General features: G+C 45.4%; 1 protein-coding gene across 1 annotated transcript; it reads left to right on the top strand.

Annotated features, from left to right (window-relative positions):
• The first annotated feature begins 17,630 nt into the window (after positions 1–17,630).
• On the top strand, positions 17,631–24,067 carry LOC125939819 (intraflagellar transport protein 172 homolog). Its single transcript, XM_049655270.1, has 3 exons — positions 17,631–18,016; positions 18,908–18,987; positions 23,917–24,067. Exons 1-3 carry the CDS (start codon positions 17,966–17,968, stop codon positions 24,065–24,067), a joined length of 282 nt encoding a protein of 93 aa, XP_049511227.1. The 5' UTR covers positions 17,631–17,965.
• Positions 24,068–24,866: the final 799 nt, after the last annotated feature.

The following is a 24,866-nucleotide window of genomic DNA, read 5'->3' as shown; positions in this document are numbered from 1 at the left end:
TCCGTGCTTTCGTGGGGTTGTTTTCGGAAGCTCGCTGCTGAGCACGAGATCGCGGGATCGAATCCCGGCCGCGGCGCGGCCGCATTTCGATGGAGGCGAAATGCAAAAACGCCCGTGTGCTTGCGTTGTAGTGCACGTTAAAGAACCCCAGGTGGTCAAAATTAATCTGGAGCCCTCCACTACGGCGTGCCTCATAATCAAAACTGGTTTTGGCATGTAAAACCCCAGAAAGAAGAAGAAGAAGAAGAAGTTTTCGGAAGCTTATAAGTCAGCTTTGGAATTTGGCCCGGCGTTGGCGCCTTGTTCACGGGGTGTGTGACAACTGCGGTGAAGTTTAGTGAGACTGCAGCCGAAGGGGCAATGTACAACATTCCTGTACGTGTGTATAGTGTGAGGCGTCTACGCAGCGACGCGAGGACGAAGGCGATGCTTATTGTTTGTTGATGAAAGAATGGTAAAATAGATGTATGCAGTGAGAATTGCGACACATTTAAGGCTTATATCCTCGTTGCGTCACAATGGCACATATCCATTCGGGGGGATTGGCAAAGAATAGGTACACACCAAGTTGCACATACCGAATGGCTAAATCAAAGAAAATCAAGTAAATCAAAGAATCCGTTAAATATAATGTGCTATTTCATTAAGAGGTCGGTGTCCTTTGGAGTTACCTATGAGCCGACATTATATGTTTAGGATTTATGCAGGAATTTGTTTTTATTGCGCTGAACGCAGGCGCGCTTACTGACACTACTTTGTCGGTCAGGATACAGGGATTATATATATATATATATATATATATATATATATATATATATATATATATATATATATATATATATATATATATATATATATACAGGAATTGCTGGTACTTGCATTCGGCGCACACATAACCTGCGTATATTATCCACAAATATATCTGCGGAAATGCCACCCGAACTAGCAGCAGACAGCAGCAGCAGCAGCAGCAGCAGCCACGCCAAACCGTAGAGGGTATAGGCAGAGAAAGCTTCGCTTTAAAAACCGCGCCTTTTGCTTTTTTTCTGTACTAATTTTGTGCCATTGTCCTCAATTAACTTCCTTTAATTCGGCCCTGGTTTATGCCTGTCTCGTGCGCCGTAGTACACATCGCAATCGGTACCACAACGGTTCCCCTGTAGTGTGACGCATCGCCACAGCGCTTCGCCAGCACTTCTTGAAGCAGCACATTCGTATAGGGCACGTCTTAGATGCGATATGGTGTGCGAATATTCGAAACTTTCGGAAAATGAATCTACTATTTGGTTCGGTTTTCGAATCGAGCAGTCACTATTCGTAAATGCCAATATATATTTTTTTGTTCGAATAGTTTTCGAATATTTCAAAACGTCAACTGTGCCTTATCTGGGTGCAGGAATTATCTCTTCGGGGGTTTCGGGCTGGAATAGCCCTTACACCATCCGTCACCTAGGATTGGAGATCGACAAAAGTCGACCGAGTGACGTGCCCATAGTACTCGGCTCCAGTGGCAACGCCAGATGCTCGACATCTGATTTGGCTGTCCTGGAACACGGGCCGATCGGACTTCAAATCTTAAAAAAGACTGAACTGAAGCCATATGTACCTAAAAACTACACCAACTGGGTGCCGGACAATAAGTTTACAGAGGCATGGCTGCAGTTCTTGCACGAAGCAGAGTTACAAGCTTATATTTGACTCTCTTTTATCCCCCGTATGCCTTTCGTCAAAGTATATGCCAAAGAAAAGGTCAAACAGAAAATTGGAGCAAAATATGGGCATAGAACATGATAACTAACTTAGTGGAGCAGACTACTCCGCTTATGGAGCCAGGCTTAACTGGATATACAGTGATCATTCGCACTGCGAACAATTCTCTTTATTTCTTCCCAATGCTTCATTTGTGCTGGCAATAAGCATTGCTTCATAACGTGCAATGTAATAATATAAGCTGCTAGCTTTATGAATACAAGGATGTGAACATCGCTTGATATTAATTGTGGAAACGGCTGTTCTTTATTAGAAAAGTATTCAACATTCAAATCTATTCGCTTCTTGCACTAATCGATTCGTATTCGATTCGGTCTCAAACATTACTCTTCGCGTACTCCTCATCTTTTTGATTGCTCGGTTGTTTGCCCGTGAGTTAGTTTATTTCTTTATTTTTATCATTCGGAGGCGCAAAACATTGATTAGTCCTGAAAAAACAAATACACCATTATGAAATTCGAGAATTATGCGAGAACTCATAAAAGTAAGAGAGTAAGCAATTTACAAAGCCTCTTCGTTGTCTTTACCTCTTTGCAGCCGAGCGCAAGTTGTTGCACGATGAGAAAGAAGTGTCTCCGCGTGTCCTAGCACAGCTGACGTTCGTTCAGAGAAGGCAACGAAAAAGCAGTCATTTTTCAGCAGCAGCAACCATTCCATTCGGACAACAAGACCTCCCTGATTCACTGCGATCGCCCGCGATTAATAGAGACAAAATCCAACATGACCGTTGTTATATAAGGCGTCGCTGTCGCCTACCGCGCCATTAGATGGCGCGTGCAGGGCGAGCGTTGGATTATGAAGAGAAGAAGAGAATAAGTGAGGCTAGGACTATAACGAGAGGCACAGTGAGTATGCGCCATCACAGAAGGCAAACCAAACCAAACGAGAGGCACCACGTTTGTGCTTAGGACTTCCAAAGTACGTTGACAATGCCGTATTATACCTGGATGCGAGAATCTCACCCCTATTACGTCAATTTCACCTTCTGACCGTGTAGACTTTCTTAAGACTATATGAATCGCCATTAGGCCGTCCTCAGATCATTTTCATCTCTGATGCAGAATTATTTTTTTCCTATACATTTATTGGCCCAGGTGTCATACACCAGAGATTATACATTTGTGCAAACATTACTTGAGCCACTAAATGTGCAAATTCGCGATGTGCTTCCCAGTAATAAGCGTTCTAATTCCACGAAATTACGTTTGATAACATTTTTCCAAACCACGCGAAACTACTATCTTACGGCATCTTAAACGGCTTATTAGAAGATCATCTAAACACACCATAACAACAAACACTGACATTGCGACAGACGCATCGCAGTGCGTGGAAAGGGCTGGTATTGGAATATCTTGCCCTGCACTCGACTGGTCCTTTTCCTTAAGGTCGCCTGACTTTGTGCCTCTTTTTCTAGCTGAGTTTATGGCAGTAATTCTAGCTTCACGCAAATTAGACCATTCAGCTAGAAAGTTCCTAGTTCCATCGCTCATCCTAACATTCTTTCACTTGCTCGTTCCTGCCCATCTGCAATGTGTTCGTTTTATTTGGGCACGGTTTGTTTTAAACCGAAACTGCCGATTCACTGGCAAAGATGTCACTTCTTGTCCTATGAAATTGACAGCACCATCACGGCGGCTAGATTTTGGATGCGTTCAATTATGAAAGCCTTATCAGACTCAGTACTGATTTGATTGCTTCTCCAGATTATACGCACCTGGTATTTCCGTGGCATAAGCGGATACTGCTAAACAAGGATGCTTGAGGTCTCCCGCACAAAATTACTTTGCTGCATTCCTTCCCTGAATTTCCACTTAAACAGATCAGGTTTGGCGTCATATCCTGTCTGCTCTTTTTGCAACGAGGAAGAAACAATTCATCACTTCCTTCTATCTTATCACCGCTTTACTTAGTCAAGAAAAAGAATATTGGAACTAGCTCTTCGAAGACATGGCCTGGACTTAACAGAACCTGTTATTCTTTCGTTTGGGGCCTCCACTCTGTGATTCAGTCACAGACATGTTTACTAAGCTGGAATTATGCAATCCAACTGAATGTCGTCTTGAAATTGCATATTTTCTTTTCTGTCTTAGTGTACTTTTAAATTATTGATGATTCGTGCGATGTGCTGTCACTGATTATATTTTAACAGATAATTTCACCTTCTGCAGCACTAAGTCCATGGAAATTATGGAATTTTATTCTTCATTACAAATTGGAATCATACACCCATTTCTTGGCCAAAATCCCGTAGTGGGTAGGAGTCACATGCTCGATAGGAAAGAACAACAACGACTATGGCGATTATGACAAAAGCTGTGGAACGTCTAACATCAAGCTTGTCGGAGACTCTTGCTCAAGTGTTGACATCCCAAATGATTCAGCTTTTCAGTTCTCTAACGAGTTCCATGGTTAGTTCGCAGACTCCTGCTCACCCCGTTACATCGAACACTGAGCATGCAGCTGATAATTATTTGCCTGTTATTGTGAAAAACTCTGAAAATACAACGCCATAAACTTCAAATCAGCAGACCGCCAATGAATGCTTCTCTGGATCAGCGTCAGAAAACAACCAGTATGTAGAAATGGGTCCTCGGACACTTAAATACACAATATCCCCTAATGGTAATTCTCCGAACTCTCTCCCGAAGTCAAAAACCAAAAATTTTGTTAAATTTAGTCTTTCGAAGACAGATGTTAATGCTAATTTTTCCAGCTCTGTCTTTCAATCAACTTCCAAAAAAGTACGTGAAAGACAATATTTCGGAGACAGATTTCTTAAAAGAGAGTATTTTAGAACAAGCGGTCTCTAGGCATTAATTCATCATATGCTCTTAAATATATCGTCATGGGCGGCGGTGCTTTGGTCGGTGCTTGGACGATGACGACGACGATGCTGTGTCTATCTGGTGTGCACGTGCTAGCTCTACCATTGCTGCAGCGTAGTGCCCCTTCCCTTGTAAATATATCCTCTGTATATAGATTCTCCCTGTAACAACACTGCCGTTCCATTTTTTTCCGCGGCTACACATATGACATATCTTTGTTCACAATTTTCTCCTGACATTCAGGAGGCTTGGCTCTCAAGTGGTCAAGATTTTCACATAAGAAATTATCAGTTATTTCGATTGGACCGTCTATCGAGAGGTGGAGGACTTTATTTCTTCATATCAGCTAAAATATGCCACAAAGCAAAATATATACAATAGGTATACATCTGCGGGGTGCGATATACTGGCAATAGATGCAACTATTCCTGGGTATTCCCCATTTTCTTTAGTTGTATACTTTCCCGCTGGTGTTCAGGACATTCGCTACCTTAATACCGTTGTCAAATCTTGTAGGAAAGCAATTGTGCTTGCCGGAGACTTTAATGCGCATCATGTGTCTTAGGGTTTCAAAACGGACTCATGTCGAAAACAATTGTCGGATTGGGCGATTAATCAAAAATTTTGATGTTTAAACACGAATGCAGTTACGTTTATTCAAAGTCTTTCTAAATCCACATTAGACCTCTTATTTCGATAGAGTCTCGGGCGCGCACTTCTGTCAATTACAAGAAATTCCAGAGTGTCTTGAAAACGGTCCTGAACTCTGAGATAACGGTGCCAAATGACATAAAAGCCATGAGTCCTTGTTGTGTTTAAAAAAGTTCCGTTAAAAAATTTCAGTTTGATGTTAAGATGGTCAAAAGTACTTCCTCCCTACCCAATTCGGAGTACACGCGGGAGTATAGACGACGAAAAGCCGCTTGGAAAAAGCTACATTACAATCAGTGTCTGGATAGCGGGAAGGATTATAAGTTCGCAGCTGCTATATTCAAGAGAACAGTATCGAATGCCAATGAAGAGTATGAGGGAAAATATCATGACTTTCTCTCTAAACCCAGTAACACAAAAGAGCTGTACTATGGTGGGAATTATGTATTTCCAATTATGACTATTAAGATGTGATGGTGTAATTGGTTATTTGAACTATTAAAGAATGAGAAATATATATGATCCGGTGGTTCTCATTTATTTAGTGACCACAGGGACCATGTCCTTATGGTCGCTGCGGTACATCGCCATAGGGTGTACGGCAAAGGTTGGCACGTTCTTCATAAACATGTCACCATCGCCGCGCGCGTTCGTTGCGAACACGCGCAACACACCGCCGCCGTCGACAACAGTTCTGCGCGTTGCTGGTGCTGCTCCCCTCCCTCCCTCCCGTCCCCCCACGGCCTTTCGCGCGACGGAAGAAGTCGCGTTTGCTCTCCGCCGTGCGTTCGCTCCCCGTGAAAGCGCGCATCCCTCGCGCGCTTTCACTCGCAAATACAGCATACGGCCAATGACAGTTTTTTTTTCTACACGCGTACATCACCATCGGAGACTGAGCCCTTAACAGCTTCGCTGTAAAAAATTGACATGTTGAGAAAAATGACTATGACACGGCTGGCTCGGACGATCATGCTATAAGTATTTGTCACATCTAGAGCCGTGAGAAATGAATTTTCGCATTGTTGGAAATTGAAGGAAAATCTTTGTCTTTTTTTATTGACTTGGGTCATAGGTTTTAATACTGGCCGAATAACTTTACAAGCAGCACTTTTCTGGTGCCTATCCTTTAATGTCTACATCCGTGCAAGTCCTTGATTGAAGGAAGGAAGGAAAACATTTATTAGGTCCTGCAAGTTGTGAGTTGCTTCACAAAGTGGGCTGCTCCCACGTTGGGACCGGCAGGCAGAGCCTTCTGGCCGCGTCGGGGGCTTGCTGGACGGCCCATAGTTGCTCGGTCAGGTCAGGATTGAACTAAGTCGGCAATTCCTATACAAGGATGCTTCATTCTTACGGTCTCATTTCACGGCCGATGTGCTTCTGTTCTACTATACGTTGTGCCTGGCGGAACGACCGTTCTCGGCCTAGATGGCATCGCGGCTCCTGATATGAAGATTGAGGGGTCGCCACTCAGGTGTCGTCTAGTGACGCAAGAAACTCCCTTGCTACCTCCTGAATTACGTTCTGAATTTGAACACCTGTTTGCAAAACAGCTAGAGGCTGTCAAAGAGTTTACGCAGAAGGTCAGAGTTCGCACGTCTGTGCAGCCAGTGACCAGCAAGCTCAGAAAGCTGCCACTCGTCCTTCGCGAGCAGGTATCAGCAGAATTACAGAAATTGGAAGCTCAGGACATCATTGAGCACGTCGACTCCTCAGAGTTGATTTCACCTATTGTCGTAGCTCTAAAAAAAGATGGCTCGATTCGCATGTGATTGTCCTACGAGAGCCAAACAAAGCTATAGTAGTAAACAGCTTTCCGCTACCACAAACTGAAAAACTTTGGGACAGCTTGGATGGTGCACAGGGATTCTTTAAGTTAGATATTTAGCTTCTGCATACCACCAGTGTCTACTCAATCCGGAAAGCCGTGATCTTACCACGTTTATTGACCCTTTTCGCGGCACTCCCATGGGCGCTGCCATGTTTGATCACGTGGTGACGCGTCCATTGCTTGCCTCAGCCGCCTCCGTTGCCTCCGCGTTTACAATGCAAGCGCGTGACGCCGGCGCGGCGCAGCAAACCTCTTGTTTCGACGCGTATCGTAGACGGTGATTGCGTGGACGACACGAAGCTTTGGCCACATCTTTAGAGGACATGTAAGTGCTTTCAGAGCTCATTAAGCCTTGTCCAAACGGCGTGAGCAGCGTATACGATGCTTGTACTAAAAGCGGGGCTAGAAATGTATTCCAAGCTGTCCAAACTTTCCGCTTCTGAATAAAATCTGGATCAGTGTGCTCTGCATTCTTTATTAGGCCAACATTTTGATTCAGCGGCTTGTCATATTTCTGACTCAGTAAAGTTGCTCGGTGCGGCCACTATCTGATTGTTTATTTTCAGCGTAATCATTCGCGGGTGTGCTCTGCTGCGATAAATTTGTTCTTGCTGCGCACAAAGCTTAGAATTTAAATGTTCTGTACTTTGCGGTAGCTCGCAGCAAAGACGTATTATCGCTAGTCCCTCGCTTACTCTGTGGACCGTCACAAAACATTCAGCTTCCAACATTCGTGTCTTGTCGGTGTAGTCGCCGTCACTCATGCTTCGGCACATTGATTCAAGTGTGCGCCTATTCACTCACACGTTGGCGATAGGGTGGGCGCAAGTTTTCGTGCGAGTAAGGGTGGATGTGTGTAGATAACGTGCGGGAAACTTACTATGCCAGTAAGTGACACTACTTCCTTTAGTAACGAGCGGTACTCACCCCCAAGTGCCGACGTACCGGAGTTCAAGTCCTTTCTTTGGAGGTTAGCTATACAGCGCAGGCGGATGAATTATATTTTTTTATCCTTGAGGAAAGCCGTGCATCGCGAAAGGCCGGTAACATAGGCAGTCCTTACGTAGCAGCGGCGACACAGGTTGATTCCATTCATTAATATGTGAATCACTATTTTAGCAGCGAACTACCGCACACGTCTTCCCTTTATCGTTACACATTTTGCAGTATGAATTGGGCACAGTGCATCAGCGCACACCCAGTTGCATTTTCGACAGCTGATCGCACAGTAGCAGGGTAGAAAGAGTAATGGTTTCGTATTCGTGCGCATTCGCTGAGGCAACGTATGCCTCGCGGCCTAAAGCGCCATCTCGTTCGTCTAGAGCAAACTGCTCCGCGAAAAGGGTCAATAACGCATGACGGGCTCTTTCGCTTCAAGATTCGCTTCGAACTGGCTTCAGTGCTCTCAGCATTTCAGAGTATGATGCATCTAATCATCAAAGGATGTAAATGTGTTTTATTTTACATTGACGCGTTCATCGTGTATGGTCGCTCTCGAGACAATAATCTGGACAATCTTCGAGCTGTTTTGAAACGGTTATCTGATGCTGACCTGAAGCTCAACCACAAATGTATTTTTGAGGTCACAGAGTTGACTTTTTTAGGACATATTGTCAGCACCAAAGAACTGTTTCCCCTGACGTCAACCATCGAAGCAATAACCAAGGTTCCAGCACCTGCCAACACCAACGAGCTCCACTGTCTGCTGGGACTCGCAGGCTTCTATTCCAAGTCCATACCACACATTTATGATGTGGACACTGTGAACACTGGCACGTCTACCTATGGGGCCGGCCTTTCACCTTGCGAACAAATCACAGTGCTTCAGTGCTGCTGTGCTACAACTACACCGTTGAATACAGGAAGGGTAGTGAAAACGTCGTAGCTGACGCCCTCTCCCGGCTATACACATACATAGTTGAAAAGGCGGATGCTTCCGAAGAAGAATTTATCTGCCTCCTGTCTCCAGTAGTCGCGATGCAAGAACTTCAACAGGCAAGCGCCCGCGATTTGTTGTCGCTCAAGTTGTCGCTCAAGTTGTCGCTCAAGTTATGCAGTTTACGAGTACTTGGTTGGCCTGACAAGAACTCCTTGCCGAAAGAGCTGCTGCCCTACTTCCACGTACGTACGGAACAGTTTGTTGTTAGAGGCATTCTGTGCCGTGGTGACAGGATTGTCGTTCCTACAACTTTGAATCGCCGTCTTATGGATATGGCCCATGAGTCACACCAAGGAATCAGTCACACCAAAGCTCATCTTCGAGAGTTCTATTGGGTGGTCATGCATGGATAGTCAAATTAAAAAATTGGTGCGCGCGTGTGTTATTGGCCAGTCATGCTACAAATTGGTCTGTCCCTCTTCAGCTCCAATGCACCCCGTCGCTCTTCTCGAGAAAGCCTGGGAAAAGGTCGCTATCAACATCGTGGGACCCTTCGCTCAAGCTTCAGCCGACTGCCGCTTTGCCATTACAGTGATTGGCTACTGCAGCAAGTGACCAGAGGTGACGTTCGTACGAGGCGTGACCACATCCACGGTAAAGAAGTTCCTACTTGAACTTTTTGCATGAGAAGGATTCCCACGTTACCGTGTATTCGATCATGATACACAATTTTCTTCTGCGATTTTTTAAGAATTCCTCGCAGAACGCGGTATAACTCACAACTCCTCTTTGTATCACCCACACGCTAACGGTAGGGTGGAAATATTTAACAGGGTATTGAAGTCATAAATCCAAATGGCCCTGTTCGAACAACGTGAGATAAAAATAGCGATGCTTGATTACCTGCAAACGTACCACTGCACTACACACGCGATTAATGACCCCGTTGCACCCGTGGTTTTCCTTCATGGACGCCAGCCTAGAACTAGACTTGACATAGTAGGAGAAACTGACGAATGTTTCAGCTCGAACCCGGCGAGGGCGCTCGAGCTTTTGCGAGAACATGTAAAGACAAAGCGACTGAGCTCGAAGATTTACACCTACGAAAAGCACAGTGGGGCCAAGGAGCCTAACTTTACCGTTGGTGATTACTTGTGGGTTAAATTATCTGGAGTCCATGAAAAGTTGTCTCCACAGTTCTCCGCACCCAAGAGGATCACTGAAAAGCGTGGACCGGCTTACTTGAAAATGGGCGTGTGTGGAACGCGTTTGCCGCAGTTCGCAGCTGTCAGCAAAATAAAAGTCAGTACTTCTGCTGCCATGAACTGGTTGCCGGCATCTGATAAATCATCATGCATTGAAACTGTGAGTCAGCAATCACAACCTGACCCCGCATCAACAAATCACCACCAAAAAAGCACACCATTATGAAATGTCAGTTCCGAAGCTCCCACAACATTCTTCCGTGAATGTGAAGCGCGAAGAAGCGGCGTTCGTCGATGCCGCAGCCATTGACGGGGACCAGCGGCCGCACCCGTGGATTCTGCTTCTCCAGACATCGTAGCGGCGGATATCTCGGGAGCAAGGACGATGTCCGTCAGCGCATAAGCCACGTGCTGACGCAGCGCGGCTAAATACGGGAATCCTGTCCGCGGCGTTCGTCGATACCACTGCCATTGACCGGGACCAGTAGCTGCAGCCGTGGATTCTGCTTATCAAGACGGCGGGGCTGGAATAGAACGGGAAGTCGCAGCATTTTTTTGTGTATCTATGTTTCCTTCTGCATGTGGAGAACAGTGGAGCGACTGTGACAGCCTGTGGTTGGACGAGATAATGCAAAGTGGGCCTGGAAAGTGGGCCTCGTTGATATATATATATATATATATATATATATATATATATATATATATAAACCGGTCTATACATAGCACTGGGTGTTGAACCGTTCTGCGTAATCTTGAAGTTTTAAGTTTATTCTGGTAAAAGACTTGTACAAAATTGGATATGATATCGTGCACAAGGAGGTCCCATACCGAAAACACTGTAGAGGGACCTCCTAGCCCTAATTAAACAATATATCATGGAACCTGCACATCTCATAGGTATCTCTAACGCACAGAGACCTCTTATTGAAGTAGCGCATGCATGATATTGAATGATTTCTTTAATTTTGTTCAATTGAGCTACCCCATTGTTGGGCATCTGGATCAGCGCAACCTCTGTTCTGCACAATCAAACTATAAATCACTACATAAAAACTGGAAGTATAATATCTGCTCATAGGTATCTCTGAAGCTCACAGACGTCTTAATAAAATGGCGCGTGGTTTTCAACGACATTGAATTTCTAAAAATTTTTCACGTTTCTTAAATTTGGCATACCACGTTCTTGGCTCCCTGGGTTTGTCACAACGGTTATGTGCAGGGGCGTCGTCAAGGGAGTGGGGAAGGGCACAATGAGTGCGTTATGAAATATGATTTCCATGCTGTGACAGATAGCCTCAACGGACGATTGACCAAAAAGTTGACAGTCACTTCACTTTAACATACGCTAAAGCGGATGAAGGCGAAAGCATGCGCGCTCACGAGGCATTAATTAAATCACTTGACGTTCTCATTCGAATGCGTTGGCACTTCCTATTACTTGTTTTCTCCCAGCGACGGTCGTGGGTTCGAGTGCCTTAAATGCCACATGCCACATGGTGGCACTGTGAATTTTGGTGCCATAACGCCGGACAACGGAGTTTTAGACCCATGAGCCGTCTAAGGCTTTCGCTTTAATAAGCAGCCGGTACATTTAATACGAATGGACGAAATGAAGAAATGCAAGCCAACATAGGAGTTGTCGCATTGCATAGCACGGGCGCGCGACAGCGCATGCGCGCGCGCGCTTTCTCCCCTACGCCAAATGCGCAGGAATGAAATGGGCAAATTTAGAGCATTTCATTAACCGCTTCACGAAAGCATCGCTTCGCATAGACTCCAAAATGTGCGTTTGGATCTTTAGAGTTGACATTTATTATGAATTTCTTCATTATCTGTATATTATCATCATCACAACTGTTCTTTTCTTCATCGCCTGTGTGGACTCATTGTTATTCGTCATTGTAGGCTGCGTCTGGGGCCTTTGCCGCGTCCCTCGGGCTCAATAAAGCTTGGCCTAACTGCTACATCACAAGTGGCGGAGGTGCTGGTGTATATCGGTCGTACTTCTCTCTGCCGTGTATATCTCCTCACGATTCTTCTCTCGGCAAACAACAAACGTCGCCATCGTCGTCGTGATATCGGTGCGTCGACGATGTCTCACAGTGCACATGTGCATGAAATGCTGTTTACAGTTCGACATAGCTTGTGAACGGTGTAGCGCATAAACTGATGTCAATGTGACTAGATTCCTCGGACGCCAAAGGAGGGAAGGGAGAGAGAGAGAGGTGGGAGTCGCAGATAAAATTAAGATGCAGCATTTATTCCAAGTTTTTCACAAAGTTTGCACTTGCGTTATGGCATCATTCCACTTGCTTCCAATACCACATGCGTGACAAGCAAGACGGCACGAAGACGGCGTGGTCAGTGCGCTTTGACTTGGCTACAGCTCGTGCGATCTTAACATGGTCCGGAAAGCGTACCATTCACTTGCCCTCGCGTGATTTATCAAGATCGCACTTTTGTCAGCAAAAACGCCATTCTGACCAATGATGCGAGTGTACGTGAATGGTTTGCTTTCCGAACCTTTATAAGAACGCACCACAGGTGGAGTGGCACTATATCTAGGTTGACGGAAGCATCAACCGGCCTGCAGTCGAGATAAGCAAGAGACGTTTAGAGTATTGATAGAAAAAAAAAGCAGGGAAAAGATTAATACGACCGGATCCGTTACAGGCATAAGTAGCTGTACAAGATAGAGAATTTTTTAGGAAGAAAGAGAAAAAAAAAAGATTAAAGAGATGTATACAAAAATTCTAGACTGAAACGCATGTATAGCATATCTAAGTAGCTCAACCAGGCTAGGTGACTATTTGTCACCGCCCTGTTTCAAAGGGGATGCCAATAAATCATCATCATCATCATCATCATCATCATCATCATCATCACCACCACCACCACCACCACTCTACCACAGACGCTGCTGCGTCAGTACCGGCAGTGTTTCGCTTTGCCGCCTACCTCTCGAATTTTTCTAAAGGTGGCGCCACCACAGCAGATTAAATACCACAGGGAAGGCATTTCCAGACAACTCGGGGTTCGCAGAGGCCAAAGGGGAACAAAACACCGTCCCACAAGTAAGCCGTGGGACAGCGGGACTACGGCAGTACAAGCGGGACCTATATCGGGAGGTTTGGTCACCTTAGCATAAACATAAACATTGCATGATATTAACCTTGTGATCTGTGTGGTGCGTAAACATACACATTGCATGAGATTACACGTTGCAGCATTATCAGCTTCACGAAAGTTTCGCTTCGCACACATTCCAACACATGCGTTGAATCTGTATAATATTTTTTATCGTTCTAGTTGAAACATTTTGCTTCAAAATCTCGACCTTATCGCTTCAAAATCCCAGCTCCCAGTTCACATTCGTCAATTGGCGTCTGCTATTGGGGGCTGGCGAGCTCCACCACTGGATAAGCTGGAGCCACCGTCGGGCGTGACGTGGTATGAGAGATCACGTGGACACATCGGACGCGTCGTCTGCTTCGGAAGCGCCGAAGCGAGCTGAAAACGAAAGTTTAGTACCACCTTCGCTACGCTTCTGATTATTTGGGGCTGTTTTCCCGATTCGGGTGTCTGCCTGACAACACTTGAAAGCACTATAACAGGTAGTGACTGCCTTTGAAGGCGTCCGACATGGTAGGCTATTGCTCGGTACCGCTGTGCCGGACGCGTATGCAACGGAGCCCGCTGTCAGCCTGTACACGTGCCTGCACGCCAAGAAGTTCCGTGTAGCTTGGATTGCGAAACTTAGAACCGGCAAGCAGCCATCGACTACTACTCGGGTGTGTAGCAAGCACTTCCGCGAGGAATATTTCTGCTACGGCGTTGGGGCTGCGATGTTCGGTGAGTAGCAGAAAGCGCGCACTGAGAAGCTCGCCCGCGCGCGCTGACCGGTTAATGTCATGAAGATTTGGGCTGAACTTGTTGATGCTAGGCACCGGCAAGTTCGCCAGAATGGAAAGGGAACGCTTAGAAGCACATTCAAAAAAGGCATGGCATATGCTCATGTTTGTCTTAGCACCAAACAATGAATGTACTGGATTAGCAAAAAGAAGCTGCAAGGAATTCCTCGCTGAGAAGACCGATAAACATACAGTGCGACGTAACTTGAGAAATAACGATATTGAAACGTCCGAGAATTTAGAAGAAAAGGAGAAAAAAATATTGAATGGTCGCGATGGCACATCACGAGTCGCCGTATAGCGTCGAAGTCCCTAGTTATAACGAAATTACTTTTGAACAGCTCTGAAAGCGTCCACGCAACAGTGCTTGTGTACTGTCAAGTGTTCATATGCTGCGGCCTAAAGCTCACGGCACGGTGCGAAAACGCGCTCGCAGCGAAAGCCAAACATTCTGCGCGGACATGCATGCAGACGTGCAGTCGGTCGCTGCGAGCCCGTGCGATCGCTGCATTGAAGCTTCATTCTGTTGTATGCTCCATTTGGTTGGTTATACGGAGAGCACATTATAAGAACTTATTTTACATAGTCTGCCCTGCGATTGCCTGCCTTTCACGCAAGAAGCAGGCTCGGGGGACTCCATCGCGGCGACCCCACGCAATGGGCGTTCACTGTATACGTATTCGGTAAAGAGATAGCGCTTGTAAACTACTCTGCGCTTTATGTTCGCCCAAGATTATTATTTTCACAGTAAGAAACTTCCCTCGTTTGGAGAGTACTTACAGAAATGGCCAGGAGGGCTCCCGCGTGGTGTTTTTATTGAGCGCCGACAGCCAAATCTATGACGAGCGCGCCACGTTATCCCTCATACTACGCAAGCGAGGTGCTTCCGACAGATGGCGACTCCGTAAGTCCTCGCCCCCAATACAGTCTACACGAATAGCCTAATTTCACGTCATCTATTGCTTCCAATCAGTTATTGGGAGCTTCAGCCGACGTGCATAGCCGCATGTCAACGAGAAACAGAGAAGCATTTTTTTTTTTTTTTGCCCATTGTCATACACGTCATAATATGACAGCATCGGTCGTTGAAATGCTCATTGCCAGGCGACGCACTAATTTACAGACCTGCAAACGTCGAGCTCTATGAGTTCAACACTCATGGGGATTTTTCGAAAATGGCGCAAGTAATGAACCTTGATATACATTGCCTGACGCAATGTCACAGCTGTTTTGCCGGTGCTATACGATCGGTCACCCGCGTAGCGCACATGGCCGGGTGCTTCGTTTGCAAATTGCGTCCTGAATTCCGTCCCTTTTGACACGGTGGCCTTCCCCAGCTTCGCTCACTGTCGGCATCGCTTATTTTCCTTTATCCGCAGTACGGGAAGAAGAGCTACGTGGTCAAGGCCATTTGCTTCTCTCCAGATTCCGCCAAGTTGGCCGTTGCCCAAACTGACAGCATCATCTACGTCTACAAAATTGGAGAAGATTGGTGAGAAGTATATGTCCTTAAATGTCAAAGACTTTTTGACAACCTGCCTTTCCGCCGTATTTTCTGACTACGTTCTGTGACCTTGCCCATCCAGGGTGCATGCGGCAGGGTTCAGGGTGAGAGACGTCCGCTGAATAATGGTTTAAAGCGGGACGAGGTCTTATATAAAGTGCGAGAATAGTTTCTAGACTGCGGTCACTTTCGAACATCCCATTGCCCTATTCTACTGGCTAAACTCTATTGTTGGCGAATGGTGACGTACTTTTAGAGAAAACAATATTGGCTCTCACGAATGCAGCGATTTCGAAGTGTCACTAAGTTGACAGCGAACGTGCGCAACTCCCCGGCCCGAAGTTTCGTTCCTTCTCGGGTGAAATTTCGCGACCGTGGCCACGTGAAGGTGTGACTAGTTTTACACGACTGATCAATGCCAAAACCGTCTGACAAGCTAAATTACATGGTGATAAAATGCAACACTGAAAGGTGCTAGCCATTGTGAGGAAAACATTAGCTTCAAGCTTCTGTCACTCCAGCATGGTGAGTTACAAACAACGAAGTGGTGTTTATCTGTCGCACTGTTTGTGAAAAATAAAGTGCCGTAGTAGGAATGGACAGACGTTAGGTCGAAAAAAATAAAGAAGGAAAGTGCGACGTCACACTCACTTTAACCACATCCATTTACGGAACATTCTTAGGAAAGAAATGTGTCCAGCGCACTAAGTTCTTAAAGTGCAGCACCCAGCGACAGCCAGTATGCGTTGAGTAGCATTACGCTGGACAACGTAACTACCCCTCCGCAGTTTACGCACGTACATGTACTAGCTCGGAATACTGGTGCGTTGTTTTACTTACCTCATCACCAGTGTGCTCTTTTTACTCCGACAAAACACAACTCGCGAACAAGCAGTTCCAGTCAAGCCCACCAGTCACCCCCAAAATTTTCGCCTGCTGCACTGTGCGCACCAGAAGCCAAATGCATATTTAGATTTTATTTTAGTTTACTTTAATAATATTTTCTGGGCCGACGCCATTAGGCAGGAATGGTTACATTTGGTTCAATGTCTTATTATACAATGCTAGGTAGTCGAATTCCGTAAAAGATGTAGTATACAAAAATAATTTATTTATTACGCAACGTTAACTAGAGCGGAACGAAAGAACTGATGGTTGGTGATGACAAATGTAGATCCGGGGAAGATGGTTTCAGTCGAATGATGTTCTGGGGATAAATGATTCACCGCTAGATTTGGTTAGACATTGCATAACCCCAATCTTTTATATATGGCCAATACTATAGTCGAGAGGTAAGAAGGTGGTGTGATAAGACTACTTTAGAGAGAGGGAATGTGGTAATAAATTTTGTGAAATATGCACACACGGAAATATTTTCAGCATGAAGAAAGAGATGAAAGCTGCAGTGATGTTTTCATGGCACTTAGAGTTACGTGACGGTTGTAGTTTTGAAGAATGAAGAGAACCGAATGAATTTGGACAAGTTCGAGAGCTTGAATTAATTTGTCACTGCTAAGGTTTCATACCGATTCGGCGTATTCTAGTTTTCTGCGTATTAGTGAGTTTTATGCAAGTAGTTTTGAAGAGACATGTGCGGAATAGAAGTTAAGGCGGATACTAAAGTACGTGTTATATATTACTGATTATGTTACTAATGTAATGAGACTAAGTTAGAGAGGAGGAGATATGTACTCCCAGGTATCGGTAGCTTACGGACTGTATGGCGATATTGTTGAGTAAATAAATTACAGGCGAAGAGCAAATTAGTCAGACACGTAAAACCCTACATTTACAAGGGTTTATAGTTCCATTTGCCAGGTCATGCACTACTCATTAATAACGTCAGCCCATTTTGTAGGTCATGGTTCCTCTTGATGGATACGCGAAACTCGAAAGCAAAGTTTTCGACGAACAAGAGTGACAATTGCGGCCGTATTATTATGTGGAGAAACCAGATTGTGGTTATTGACACACGCTTACTGAATAACTGGTGGTTATAATTTGAGAAGTTTGACTGAGCTTGACGTATTTAAGAATTTTTCTTTCGCGGGATCTCGGAGGGTACTCACGGCCTGCTAGAAAATACGTTTGAAACTGAAAATATATAATACGTTTCAAAACAAATTACGCCTAATCGTATATGTCGTTCACCTCTTTTATCTGTATTCGAACCAGCTTTCTCTGTTAACAAATATTGATATTAGCTAGTAAGATTAATATATTACTGAGTCAAGCCATGAAAATAACATTGGTGGGCTCCTTTACAAGGCAGGATGCCCTAATGTGATTTGCGAAAGTTATTGCATAAATCGCGTCAAATTCATTCTCTCGCAGGGGCGAGAAGAAAGTCATATGCAACAAGTTCATCCAGCAGAGTGCCGTCACCTGCATGACTTGGCCTCACCACGGTCCCATCGTATTCGGGCTCGCCGAAGGAAAAGTGAGCACGAGGTGCTTTTTACTATTGCGCTGCGCGGAGTGCTACGTAACATGGGGCAATGGTAAACACGGGCCACTCAAGTCACTCTTGACAACACCGTGACGATTCTCAGCGCGAGCATACACGAGTAGTATGTATAGCCACGACTGCCTACAACGCCAGCCAGCGTATCCTCTTGAAATGTCGCAAAATGCGGCCACATGAAGTCATCAGACACGGCAATAACGTCAGCGTGATTAAAAAGAATAAGAAGACGAAACACTTGCGTGCACGGGGGATGGAGAAGCACGAAGAGGAACGAGTAATGATCACGTGTTATGCTCAATGAGATGTGGTTAATCATATTTCTTTCTCAATTCCTTTAGCTGAACAGCTGTACACTTTGCACACTTTGTGGCCACTCGAGTGCCACCTTGCGCTGTTGGCCTTTGTCCATGGAGGAGTTAGTGACAGCGAAGCTACGATAACGCAGAACATCTCCCCCTTACGTTATTTACAGTACTAACTTAAGCTTCAAATATCCTAAGTGGTAATCACATCACATTGGCTTTCTGGGAAAAATTAAATAAAGAAATAAACGCGAGTGCGCGCTTTGCTTGCTTGTTTGTTCGCGATGCAGCAAGCTTATATATTGAGGCACCTACAATCAAGTACTTAGCGTTATGGGCAAGCGATTTGGTAGCACCAGGACCTTGACAGCGGAAGGCAACGACCCGAGGCATGACTGCCGGGCACGCAGGCTCAACGCGCCTCTACTTAATTTTGCGCTATGGAATGAATAGTTTGTCAGTTTTCTTAAGCGCGCCCGAAGTCATCGCTTGCCACTTTGTTTCACTAGGATTTTGATTGTCGGCAAGGGTGACAGGTTGACGCGTTCGTTCCCGCTTGCAGGTGCGGAGCGCCAACGTCAAGACCAACAAGTCGTCGACGTTGTATGGTACCGACTCCTACGTTGTCTCTTTGGTCAGCAGGTGAGAAAGCACGCGCGGCTTGCAAGTATATTTTGCGCGCTGAGAGAACGGGGTGGTGGCAGAGAGGCAAATTGGCGGGCACGCATACGATGGGCACAAAGAATCAGGAAGCAAACTCGTTTGTGGGGCGATAGTATTGTTCCGGGGAGTATTATATATTATGGCCGCCACTCGTCAAGTCAAATGACGTGGCCTACACTGGGATCCTGCGTGTACATAAGCTCTTCGTCTACAAACAAGGGATACACTGTGATAGATAATGAATGAATGAATCCTTTATTTTAAGGAAGGGGACGGCTCTAGGCCGCTGTTGGGGATTAGGTGGGAAAGGAATGTGGGTTCCCGGATTGTTGGCTGAGGGACATCTTCGTCTCAGTCTTTGATCTTCCGCTTTTTGCAGACTCGGGGGCATGTTCAGATCCGTCGCTCTCGCATGGGCTGGTCGACCCCTTCTACGCTACTCGAAACAAGCCACTTTGTTGCCATATGTCGCAATAGCTTTCTGTGTTTCAGGGTAAAAGCAGTCGTGGTTGGAAGGATTCTTTACGGGGCACCCGTGTACGAATTCTCTGAACGAGACTCCGCGACATCGAAAAGTTACACTGGGCCACCCTCAGTACGATCACTGGGCTACCGAAGCGCACGAGGAACGAGGACCTGCTCAAGCTGGTAACAATTCCATCCATACGGGACATAATCAATGAAGCACGAATTCGAATGCGATCCCGGTTGGAAAACACGACTCAAGGAAAACAGATCATGGCATGGGATAAACAAGTCTATGCGAAGCCAGAGCCCGCGGAAGTGACCATAACGCCACCATGGCAAGCACCACTGGGCATACGGAGGCAACAACGCCCTACCGCCAGACAAAACGCGGAAGCTTGAAAAATAATTGAAAAGATATTGGAACTAAGAACGCCGCAGCACACCATTGACATCTACACGGACGCTGCAATCACAAACGACATAGCAAGCATGGCCTGGGTTAGCACATCTGCACCCCAACACAATGGCTATCACACATGTCAGTATGTCAGCTTCCCGGGGGTGCAACCTTGCACGCTGAACTCTTAGCTACATGGGGAGCGGTCAACACCATTCCCATTAACATGGGAGACATTGTAGAGCAGAGTGTGTGAAATAATTATCGGATCCTTACATACTCGTACGAAGCGGTGACCGAATTAACGGTGCCTACGACAGATGATGCTGTAGCCAACGACACCAGAAAAAAGCCATAGAGAATACAGGACAATGGGACAAATGTTGAAATCCTATGGACACCGGGGCACACCGGCACGGATGGGGGAAACGCAGCCACTCACGCAGTTGCCGCGCAAGTGGGTGGGCTTGATTGCACGTACAGCTCCCCACACTCCATTTCCTCGCCAAACCCCGCGGACCAAAATCCATGCCTAAAGATATTGGCCGAAGGCTCTCCTAGCAGAGCACTGATGCATTACATTCGCACTAAAACAAAAGCAGACAGTAAACGGAGACTATTGGAAGCTACACCAGTACACGTGTTTGACGACAAGGGCGGGCTTACTCGCACGGAAGAGATTTTTTTGAACAATGTTATGGCCAACGCTGCATGACACACCACCACATACTTGACAAATGGCACTAAACCAGACAAGCTGCGACTGCGAACACTTATACCCGATGCACATATTGTCAGGAGTCATGCAGAGCAGACTTGCAGCACCTCACTTGGATCTGTGCAGCTTTTTCACAAGGAATATCAACATTCAACATTTACTGCACGGAGACATTAGAACCCTAGGAATTGGAATACAAACTATAGAGAAGGAATAACAAAGTATTGTTACAACGTGACAGCTGCGTAGGCAAAATAAACAGACTTAAGCTGACTATGCCTTTAATTATTACTATGATTATTTTTTTTTCGCTATACACCACTTCAAGTCAGGTCAACGCACTGTTAAGGTCAACACATTGCCCAGTCTCGCTCAAAAACAGCAATGTTTTGGCGGGCTGACGAAATATTGTATTTATATATTGTAAGTTCTAATGAAGAAAAAAGAAGAAAAGAAAGAAAGCGGTATTAATAAGAAAGAAGTTTAAATGCTCGCGCCAACGTGTCAATCTTGTCTTCCGACAGAATAATTGTTACTTGGGTTACGCTAAACACTCCTGCGAGCTCATTCGTGTGTGCGTAATCCACTCGGGGATGGCTGTCGTTTTTGCCAATAGCGACATGGATGACAGCAGCGCCGCACTTTCGGGGCTTCACTTTTTGAAACTTGTTTGTAGGGCGCTGTAACGCTTCCTAAGTAAACTGCTGGTTATAGCGACAGTTCCAGAATCTAATACAGGAATCGTGACCAACGCCCAGTCTGACACGACGAGCCCTCCTCGAGGCAAAAGAAAAACGTGATATTATAGCTTGCCGGGCGCGCCGGCGGCAAAGTCAAAAGGTGAACGAAGGTCCACTGGTATTCTCCACTATTCTTCCGCTATGGAAAGCATCGGCCCAAAGCTGTACGCTCGATAATATTAGTGTATAGCATTTGTGAGCCTTAACTCGCTTTCTGTTCCCCAAAAAGTTATTTGGCCTTTCTGTTCATAGAAACGTTCATTGACTGATGTGTTATGTATTTGTTCCAGGAACTGTCCCGGCGGCTGTCATGTGTGCTTATAAATATAGGCCAGTTCATACAATTCCGCGTTCCTGAACTATTATAGGTTATTTCACACATTATAACGGCATGCCATAACATTAATTCGTTTTCTCGCAGCGCGTGTTGGTAGACTCGGTACGAACCTTCAAATGTGCGCAAAACTGTGCTCTCTTTCTTTTCATCCCTATAGCCCTCCCCCAGTGCAGGGTAGCAAACCGGACGTGCGTCTGGTTAACCTCCCTGCCTTTCTCTATTCTCTCTCTCTCTCTCTCTCGCAGAGCGTTTGACAACAGCAGATATTGGCTTCAATAATGAACGCAGTCATTAGTCGCGGGAGCTACCAACTTCCCAGCACGGAGCCCAGCGAGTTACGGCTACGAAAACAAAATTATTGTCACTGTCTGGAACTGTTACTTATATACGTAGAATGTAATTCACTAATTCACTTTCGTTTGAACAAAACCACAATCAAAATTACTAACATTTGTTCCAAAGGAGAGTGGGGTGGAAGTGGCATGATTGAAAACACCGATAAGTCTTATTCTCAGGCAAGCTAAGAAACTGCCAGGTTCTCCCAAGCTCAATTGTGTCAAGGGAAGCTTAGCGATTTATAGATTGGTGTCCAAGTTCCTTACGATGGCATTGGTCAAAAGCTTAAAGGTGGCTTCTCCTCTCATTATGTAACTGCGTGGCAAAGCATGCTCTGCCGGAGACCACGCTTCCTCTTGGCTTGAAATTGGACTTGTTCAACTCTGCTAGTGAAATTTCACCGATTAAACGTACTGCTAGCTAAACCAATTTAATAAACAGAGCTGTTTTATTAACGCAACTTGTTTTAATTAAATTTGTTTTTTATTAGTTTATTGATGGGTTTATCATTGTGTCGAGCATGCAGTGCAATACCGTAATGTATTCATTTCGGATCGTATGCCCTCGCTCGACTCCGAAGATAAGTGGGATTAAATAGCTTCCGTTTCATCATGCGCACCCACTCATGCGCATGTGCTCATGCTTTCTGTTTCGCTGTGACATGAACTTTTCTGCATAGACCCGCAAATTTTAGCACTTGATCACCGCAGTTTATTCACTGAGATGAACGAATGTCGCTACGCAATTCACACATATAATAGTCCGCAGGTAGCTGAGTGAATAGGTGATTCGGCCAAACTTACAATGCTCTTGTTTTCATATCCGAAATTGCTACTGGGATAAGACACTTTCCCGTAAAATAGGTATGAGATTGTCTTGAGGAAGAGCTACAGTAGCATGTAACATACCAAGCGTGTGACGAAAACGCGTTTGGTCGGGATGATTCAAAATAAGCTATGAATACAAAAATGGTGGCTCCACGAATTAGCAGCATCGACGCTTCTGCTTTCGCACAGAAGCATTGCTTGAGGCTGTTGTGTGGGGACCCACCGCGTCATTACTGCTAGGATGACTTTTGTATTCGCTGTAATTGTGATCATCGCTCATGGTCATACGCAGACACTGCGGCATCGTAGTGAAAACGACACGTGCTAATGCCTGCCCCGAAGGGCAGCTTCTTGAAGTATAATAACCGTTGTTCGTTTTCAGTCGCAAATAGGCCATACTCGTATGGCTTATCGAATCAATTTCTATTTCAACGGCGTCCGAGTGTAGCACGTTGCTTCTGCTGGCGCTGTAGCGAACTCAACTGTTCCAAAAAAAAAAAAAAAAAAAAAAACGCTGGCGCCGTCGCTCACTCGATGCAGACTTGAGAACATTCGTGCTCGGCGCTTCAAATATGGATACAAACATCGCATGTGAGACCAGTGTGTAACCATCGCCGTCACCTGGAAAAAAGAAAGAGAAAAAATTGACAGTTGGCATCGGACATATTTCAGCATTTTTCGGCAGACGTGACTTCGTACTAGTTAGGTGACAGGTAGTTCAGATTGTGACAATATACTCGTAGGTTGCGTCGTATAATGTTGCGTCATACAGCGTTGAACTTACGCACATACGTTCAGTTCAATACGGACGCTTCTATGTAAAGTGATTGCAGTGAGTACACTGTGGAACTCTGTGCTACAGTTTTAGGAGAGAAAAGGCGCCATGGTTAAGTTGTCCAACTAAATACAAGTATACCAATAAATTTAATTGCTGGGCCATTAATGTCCTACACTGAAAGTGTGTGGGAAAGAAACAAACAAAAACGTTAGTGCATCCAAATAAAAATGAGTGAAATTTGTTTCGCATTTACACGAATGAAGGAGTACGCGGCTAATGTGGCACTCTTTTTCTCCTTTCTATATAGTATCTCGGGCAAAGGTATCCTCTCCGGACATGCAGACGGTAGCGTGGTGCGGTACTTCCTCACTGATGATGACAGCGGTGAGGTTCAGGTAAAGTGGCGCTTCCTGTTTACCCTTAGGATTGTTTTAAACCAAGCTTCATTCTTTTGCTGATAGCGCGTTCCACGTTGATTGTATTTTCATTTCCACAAACGCATCCTGGTGCTTACTGGACTCGCGGTAACAGCGACATCAAGCTTATCGTGTGTACCTAATTAACATGCTGTTTTTGCAATGCTCTACAAGAGCAAAAAATAAGGCAATGTGAAAACTCTTTGCGAGAGCTTTCTGATGATTTATAACGACGTATAATGTCAAGTATAGCGTTTTTTTTTCTGACCGACACAATCACTTCTTCCTTTCGCTTCCTGCCCGCCCGCCCGCAGGCTTGTACATTTAGTATTAGTTAGTTAGTTAGTTAGTTAGAAGTTAGTTAGTTAGTTAGTTAGTTAGTTAGTAAATCGAGTTTTAAATGAGCCTCCTAAGCTCATTTAACTGTGAGCACGCTTTTCTCGACGGCAACTAAGTCTCGCACTTTGGAGAAAACGCGTGAGTAATTAACATGTCGGAAAACTACGATAACAATGGTGTTCACGGACAACGTGGAAGGACGCGCGCATCCCAAATCTCGAAGTCAGATGCCATATCGATCTGCAGTGAGCCCTGAGGCGGAATGGCGCCTCCAGCAATTTCTCCGGGCAACGCCAACAACCGTTCCACCATGCCCATGATGCGACAGGTTTGGAGTTTTGTCAGAAGCTAAGTGAGGCTTCCTGTTTATTTTAAGCGCATATCAAAACATGCCTAAAAGCTATTTTGGGGGCTGGTGGGTAAGAATTAGTGTTTTGGCTCCGACCCGGCGCCGTTTACAGTGCGAGATGGCGCCGCGGTCCTTGTGTGTGCATTATAAGCC

The sequence above is a fragment of the Dermacentor silvarum genome, chromosome 9, assembly GCF_013339745.2.
Source record: "Dermacentor silvarum isolate Dsil-2018 chromosome 9, BIME_Dsil_1.4, whole genome shotgun sequence".
NCBI classification, from domain to species: domain Eukaryota; kingdom Metazoa; phylum Arthropoda; class Arachnida; order Ixodida; family Ixodidae; genus Dermacentor; species Dermacentor silvarum.
The sequence above is the reverse complement of the archived record's forward strand: the minus strand, read 5'-3'. Positions and strand labels throughout refer to the sequence as shown.

Coding starts and splice junctions, on each gene's coding strand:
- LOC125939819 (XM_049655270.1), top strand. CDS start 17,966: ATGACTTGGCCTCACCACGGTCCCATCGTATTCGGGCTCGCCGAAGGA. Junction 18,017..18,907: donor TCGGGCTCGCCGAAGGAAAA/GTGAGCACGAGG, acceptor TCCCGCTTGCAG/GTGCGGAGCGCCAACGTCAA. Junction 18,988..23,916: donor GTTGTCTCTTTGGTCAGCAG/GTGAGAAAGCAC, acceptor CTTTCTATATAG/TATCTCGGGCAAAGGTATCC.